Source organism: Orycteropus afer, unplaced genomic scaffold, assembly GCF_000298275.1.
Source record: "Orycteropus afer afer isolate SDZICR_OR568_19922 unplaced genomic scaffold, OryAfe1.0 scaffold00028, whole genome shotgun sequence".
Classification (NCBI taxonomy): domain Eukaryota; kingdom Metazoa; phylum Chordata; class Mammalia; order Tubulidentata; family Orycteropodidae; genus Orycteropus; species Orycteropus afer.
Genome location: NW_006921615.1, coordinates 18,762,963 through 18,771,038, shown reverse-complemented (window position 1 = coordinate 18,771,038; position 8,076 = coordinate 18,762,963). Strand labels below are relative to the sequence as shown.

At 36.1% G+C, this 8,076-nt stretch overlaps 1 protein-coding gene across 1 annotated transcript in view; it reads left to right on the top strand.

The window, feature by feature from the left end:
- The window catches only part of TASOR2 (transcription activation suppressor family member 2), a 126,277-nt gene that overhangs the window by 67,317 nt on the left and 50,884 nt on the right, over positions 1–8,076 (top strand). Inside the window, exon 14 of the mRNA XM_042780229.1 lies at positions 7,681–7,711. Coding sequence (XP_042636163.1) covers positions 7,681–7,711 — 31 coding nt within the window. The remainder of the gene's footprint in view (positions 1–7,680; positions 7,712–8,076) is intronic.

The window sequence follows — 8,076 nt, the reverse complement described above, 5'->3', positions numbered from 1 at the left end:
AATGATAGAACCCAGAAACCAGCACAGCTATGGAAGTATCCAAAGTAAAATAAGCTTACAAGATTGTAAACAGGGAACCAGAGACATCAATTGGCAAATGAGGACAACTACAAACCAAAAAGAGGGAAATTTCAAATTTGTTGGCGTATAGTTCATTATAGTATCCTGCTACTATAAAGAAGTGTAGTTAGAGAACTTCTAAATGGTGAGGAAGTCAAGGGAGTTGCAAGATAGAATAGACTGTTCTAAACTCAGGGAGAAAATTATGAATCATGGGGTAACCTCAAAGAAAAATGATAAACCTTCGCATCACAATAAAAAAAAAAAAGATGACAAGGACAAATATTTAGCAAATACTAAAGCAGTAGCAATAGAGGAAATGATAACAGAATACATAAGCATAATGAACTCAGCACAGAAAATTATATGGAACACAGAAACCAGGAAACCCATAGAAAAAAGCACATAACAAAATAACAGCAACCAATTCATACTTGTTGGTAATTACACTGAATGTCAATGGATTAAATGTACCACGCAAGAGACGGAGAGTTACCAACTGGATAAGAAAATGTAACCCATCAATATCCTGTCTACAAGAGACACGCCTTAGAGACAAAGACAAAAATAGACCAAAATGAAAGGTTAGAAAAAGATATATCAAGCAAATAGCAACTGAAAAAGAGCAGGAGTGGCAATATTAATTTCTGATAAAATCAACTTAAAGACAAAAACCACCATAAGAGACAAGGAAGGACATAATATAATGATTAAATGATCAATTGATCAAGAATATATTACCATAATAAATATCTATGGACCCAATGAAGGTGCCCCAAAATACCTAAATCATAGTTTAATGAAATTGAAAAGACAAGTAGATGACTCTCCACAATCATAATAAGAGAATTTAATACACCACTTTCAATGAGAGATAGAAAAACTAGAAAGAAACTCAACAAAGACACAGAAGAGCTAGCCAATACAATCCACCAACTTGACCTTACACACAGAGTACTTCACCCAACAACAGCACAATATACATTCTTTTCCAAGGCACATGGCACATTCTCCAGGATAGACCATATATTAGGCCATAAAGCAAGCCTTAATAAATTTAAAAACATTGAAACACTGCAAAGCATCTTCTCAGGTCACAGTGCTATCAAATTAGAAATCAGTAATAGGAAGACCAACGGAATAAGAGCAAACCCATGGAAACTGAAAACACCCACCTTAAGAACAACTGGGTAACAGAAGAATTAAAAAATGAAACTCAAAAATTTCTTGAATCAAACAAAAATGAAAACACAACATACCAAAATCTTAGGGACACAGCAAAAGCAGTGATCAGAGGCCAATTTATAGCAGTAAATGCACACATCAAAAAGAAGAGAGTGCCAAATTCAACACTTAAACCAACATTTCCAACAATTAAAAAAAGAACAGCAAGAAAAGCCTGCAGTCACCAGAAGTAAGGAAGGAATAAAGATTTGAGCAGAGATCAATGAAACAGAAAATAGAAAAACAATAGGAAAAAATCAGCAAGACTAGAAGTTGGTTTTTTGAGAAGATTAATAAAATTGACAAACCACTGGCAAATTTAACAAAGGAAAACAGGGAAAGAATACAAATAACACAAATAAGAAATGAAATGGGTGATAGCACAACAGAACCACTAGTAGCAATGTTCAACAAGACAGGAAATAACAAATGCTGGTGAGGATGTGGAGAGATTAGGACTCTCATACATTGCTGGTGGGACTGTAAAATGATACAAACTGAAATAAAAAGGGTAATATCAGGATGCTATAAAGAACTGTACTCCAACAAATTTGAAAATCTGGAAGAAATAGACAGATTTTTAGAAACACACTATTTACCTAAACTAACAGAGACCAGGTGGAAAAGTTGAACAGATCCATAACAAAAGAAGAAATTGAACATGTCATCAAAAAATTACCAACAAAAAAAGTCCTGACCCAGATGGTTTCACCGGAGAATTCTACCAAACATTCAGAGAGGAACTGACTCAAACTGTTCCAAAACAGAAAAGGGTGGAGTCCTCCCCAAATTCATTTTATGAAGCAGGCATAACCTTGATACCAAAAACAGGCAAAGACATCACTCATAAAACTACAGACCAATATCCCACATGAATATAGATGCAAAAATCATTAACAAAATCCTACCCAGTAGACTCCAACAACATACCAAAAAAGTAATTCATTATGACCAAGTGGGCTTCATATCAGGTATGCAGGGATGGTTCAACATTAGAAAATCAATCAACATCATCCACCACATAAATAAAACAGGAAAAGAACCACATGATCATATCAAGTGATGCAGAAAAGGCATTTGATATAATCCAGCACCCATTCCTGATCAAAACTGTCAACAAAATAGGAATAGAAGGGACATTCCTCAACATAATAAAGGGCTCATACGCAAAACCAACAGCCCACATTATTCTCCGTGGATTGAGAATGAAACCATTCCCCTTGCGAACAGGAATCAGACAAGGATGCCCTCTATCACCACTTCTTTCAACATTGTTTTGGAATTCCTGGCCAGGTCCATTAGGCAAGAAAGGGAAATCAAAGGCATCCAAATTGGTAAGGAAGAAATCAAACTATCCCTATTTGCTGATGATTTGATCCTATACCTAGAAAACCCAAGAGAGTGAGTCAAAAATCTACTGGAACTAATTGAGAGATTTAGCATTGTGGCAGGATACAAGATCAACATCCAAAAATCAGTTGGATTCCTCTACACCAGCAAAGAGATTACTGAAAAAGAAATAAGGAAATCAATGCCATTCACATAGCTACAAACAAACAAACAAATAATAAATTAAAAAAAAAAAAAAAAAAAAAAAAACTTGGGAATAAATCTTACCAGGGACAAAAAAGACCTGGACAAAGAATAGTATAAAAGACTACTTCAAGAAACTGCAAGAGATCTACATAAATGGAAGAATATACCATGCTTCTGGACAGGAATACTGAACGTGAAAATGTCAGTTCTATCCAAAGCAATCTATACGTTCAATGTAATCACGATCCAGATCCCATCAACATTCTTTAAGGATATGGAAAAGCAATCACTAACTATATGGAAAGGAAAGAGACCTTGGGAAAGCAAAGCACTACTGAAGTAGAACAAAGTAGGAGGTCTCACACTGCCAGACCTCAAAACCTACTATACAGCCCCAGTAGTCAAAACTGTCTGGTATTGGTACAATGACAGACACGTTGACCAATGGAACAGAATTGAGAACCCAGAAATAGATCCATTGACCTATGGTCAGCTGATCTTTGACAGAAGGCAGAAATCCATTAATTGGGGAAGAGATTGTCTGTTTAACAAATGGTACTGGCAAAGCTAGATATTCATTTGCAGAACAATGAAACAAGATCGGTACCTCACACCATACACATAAACTAACTCCAAATGGATCAAAGACTTAAATTGAGGCCTAACACTATAAAGTTCCTCAAGGAAAAACCATGGGCAAATTTAGAGACCCTAATATATGGCATAAATAGACTATCAAGCATAACCCAATGTACGGAAAGAGCAGAAGATAAACTAGATGAATGGACCTTCTAAAACTTAAATTTATGTGCTCCAGAGACTTTTCCATAAGACTCAAAAGAGAACCTACAGATTGGGAAAAAAGTATTTGGCAATGACATATCTGACAAGGGACTTATCTCTAAAATTTATAGAAAACTCAACACTTCAACAACAGAAAGACAAATAATCCAATTTAAAGATGAGCAGAAGACATGAATAGAGACTTAATCAAAGAGGATATTCAGGCAGCCAACAAACATGAAGAAACGCTCACAATCATTAGCCATTAGAGAGATGCGAATCAAAACAATAATGAGATACTATCTTGTCCCACCACTGATAGCGATGTTCAACAAGACAGAAATTAACAAATGCTGGTGAGGATGCGGAGAGATTAGGACTCTCATACACTGCTGGTGGGACTGTAAAATGATACAACCACTGTGGAAAGCAGCATGGTGATTCCTTAAAAAGTTGGAATTAGAAAACCATTTGACCTGGTAATCCCATTACTAGGTATATATCCTAAAGAAGTGAGATCCAGGGCAAGAACAGATATATGCACACCCATGTTCTTTGCAGCTCTATTTACAAAAGCCAAAAGATGGAAACAGCCCAGGTGCCCATCAACAGAAGAATGGATAACCAAACTATGGTACATACACAGAATGGAATACTATGCAGCCCTAAAGAATAATGCAGTATCCGCAAAACACCGTATAATGTGGATGAACTTGGTGGATATTATGCTGAGTGAAATAAGTTAATTGCAGAAGGACAAATATTGTATTGATTTGTTATTGTAAAAAGTCAAGGAAAGATTTATATATAGAAGGAAATTTTCTTTGTTGGTTACCAGGGGTGGGAGAGGAGGGGAGGGAACACTGTTAGATAGAGACAAGAGTTTATTTGGGTGAAGAGAAGGGCAGTGTACCAAATGTGAGTGACCAAGACAGTGACATTGAGGAAGAGGTGCATGGGAGGTACAGATAACAAAGATGAACTCTTTTGTGTATACAGTACTGCTTTGTCAGTGAAGGCAAACATTGATACACATGTAGGTGGATAGATGGGTGGACAGGCTGAACTATTAGGTATGTCTTTTCAGGGGGCATTGTGCCCAAGACCATGTATAGGGTTGGCAGACAGTGTTTCTACAAGTGTATTTGTATGTTCTGTAAGAATTCCCAGGTGTGTGGAAGAGCTGACAAGGGGCAAGGTTGTGGTCACTTTTGGCCACAGCCAGCTACCCAGAGGGAGCAAGTAGTTGGACCTGTGGGTTTGGGACTATAGTCGCAGGGGACATCAAGCTCAATTGGTATAACATACTACACAAGACATTGTTCCACATCCTACTTTTGCAAGTAGCGTCTGGGATCTTAAACGCTTGCAAGCAGCCATCTGGATGCAACGATGGATCTCTCCTCGTCAAGAGCAAAGAAGAATGAATAAAACCAGAGACATATGGAAACAATTAGTCCAAGCAACTGGTACACCATGCGATCGTCAGCCTATACAACCATGAGACCAGAAGAACTAGATGGTGCCTGGCTATCACTGTCATCACTGTCAACCATTCAGTGGGAGATCTATATAGGAGATCCTGGATAGAAAGGGAGAATAATGTGGAACAAAACTCAAAATCTTTAAAAAAAAGGACTACATTTGCTGGTCAAAATAGAGCCTGATGGAACCACTGAGACTGTGGCCCCTACCTGCCCTTCAGGTCTGGCATTTAACTCACTCCTGTGGCTTCCAGCCAAACAAAAGGCAGGCATATGAGTGGAACGTTTACATTAGGTTGATAACATTCCTTAGAGTGATTAGTCATGATCAATAGAAAGGCTGTGTATGCACAGAGAGACAGCTCAAGCGGCAGGAATACATGGGAGGAAAGGACACAGAAAAGAGGTAACTATGGGGAGGAATGGGGAGGGAAGCTATTGTGTTGTGGGAAATTGCAGTCAGTGTCATGAGACAAAGTGTGTGTGAACCATATGGGAAGTGAATTTGCTGTATAAACTTTCACCCTATTCACAATTAAAAAAGAAAGAAAAAGAAACGTGTTCATTCTTCTGGCAGACCATGATATATTTAATACTCTTTGCCAACACCATAATTCAAAGGCATAACTTCTTTGGTCTTCCTTATTCATTGTACAGTTTTTGCATGCATATGAGGCTGTTGAAAATACCATGAGTAACATCTTCACTTTTTAACACTTCAAAGAGGTCTTTTGCAGCAGAGTTGCCTCAGTGCAATACGTCATTTGATTTCTTAACTGCTCTTTCTCTGGGTGTTAATTGTGGATTGAAGGATAATGAAATCCTTAACAACTTTATTCCACAACCAGTAACTGAAAAGGGAATGCATTATACTGATTGCTTAGACCATTCAGAGGTCACAGTACATAATTGAGTGTGAGTTTAGTCCCAACCAGTTTTCAGTAGTGCTCCATAACAGAGCTTAGGAATGTTTCATGAAAGAAAAAGCATGAATAAAGTTAAGAAGATGTAATAGGAGAATAGATAACTGAATAGATAACCATTGGTGTCTGTTGTGATATGTCTTAGTTTTGTTTCTTTCTTTCTCCTTATTTATTTTGAAGTACGTAGTTCATTTTATATTTGGAAATTAAAAAGACATTAGTCCCAAGGTACTTTCAGAAAATGCGTAAAGCTAGGAATTGTGAATGTTTATAGTATTGAAAGTAGTAGAGAAAGTGTACAGCTTTGTTTTAAAACTTGTTTATTAATAAGTAATATAAATTATGTATTACATTTGGTACTTCCTCCTCAGTGGTCCATGTGTCTCACCTTGTTATATTATGAATATTTGTATATTTGCTTCCCTAATTACACATTGAGTTCTTTGAGGGAAAGTATCATGTCCTCATCATCTTTAACTCCTTAGTGCCTGCTGTATAGTGGACAAGTAATAAATGTCCCTTGAATAAAGTATATGTGGGGTTGTACCTAGCCCACTAAACTTTTAGAGCAGTACAGAACAAGATCTCTTTTTAATAGGATATATTTTTCTGTGTGTGTATAGAAGAGGCTCAAAGTACATATTTAAAAGATTCTGTGATTTCTCCCCTCAAAGATTAAAATGCAAACTTCATACAACCCTTTCAGTACATAATTTGAGACACTACTGTAATAAGACATACTACTTGTCTGCTTTATTTGCACATTTTTAAGGAGATAGAAATGCATGGTTTTAGTAGATAAAAGGATTTTACTTTTCTTTTATATTTAAAAAAAATGGTCTCTGGTGGTGTAGTGGGTAAGGCATTTGGCTGGTGCTGCTCCCCAGCGGGGTTCTCTGTGAGTCAGAATCTACTCGATGGCAGTGAGTTTGGTTTGGTTTTAGGTTTTTATATTATAAAATGAAAATGCAGAACAATGTGGAGGCTAATTGTTGTCATTTCCACTTTTTGCAATCACTAGAAAATGAAACAAAAAGTGCACCTCTTTGCTTTATAATATATACTGAAACTATTGAGATCTATAATTATTGGTATGTTTATTCTGTAATTTTTTTATGGATGTTCACTATGTGCTAGAAGCAAAGATATAAAATAACTGCTGCCATTAAGGAATTTTGAAAGACAAAATGAACACAAAAATGTAAACCATCAAATGTCATAAAATGCATAAGGGCTATATAATAGAAACATTTGGACACTCAAAATAGCAATTCTTCTGTGAGTAAGGTATCAGTGTCAACTTAGTTCTAAGATGGTAACTAGTAAAGAGGTCTTTTAGTTCATATTTTTATTGTCATTAAATAATTTATTGAATTATGTATTTATAGACATGTCTTTACTAGTTTTTAAAATGTTTTGTCACTTTATATATTCTTTATTTTAATGGAAAAATTGCTATTTGAACATTGCATTTTATCTTTTGTGGTGAGTATATATAGTTTTTTTGAAATGGTAAACAACAGAAAAGAAGGCTATAAACTGTGATTTAAAATGACAGCTTTTACACATTTAAAACCTATGTATTCCCTCTGATACTGGCTTAACAGAATAAAATGACAGAATTCTCCTACTTTCTGTAAACATCACACTTTCAAGGTTTTTTTTTTAAGCTCAGTATTCTACTGAAGAGTGTGACAGAGGGTAATGGGAGAAAGGGAGAATTTATTTTCCTGTAAGACATAATTGTTTTCCATTATTTTCCATCTCTTAGGATATTGTAGAAAGAATTTTTTTTATTGTCTGATATCTTCAGATCTTTCCAGTTTAAGGATTCCATGATATATTTTGATTAAACATGAGCTTAAATTGCTAGTTCTAGATCTGATTCATCTTAAATTTGTAGTAGCTAACTGGTAAGAGATGGGCTGTTGAGGTCACTCACTGCCGTAGAGTCAACTGCGACTCAGTGACCCCTCCATGGGTTTCTGAGGCAGTATCTCTACAGAATTAGATTGCCCAACCTTCCTTCTGAGGAGTGGCTGGTGGGTTTGAACCACCAGCCTTCT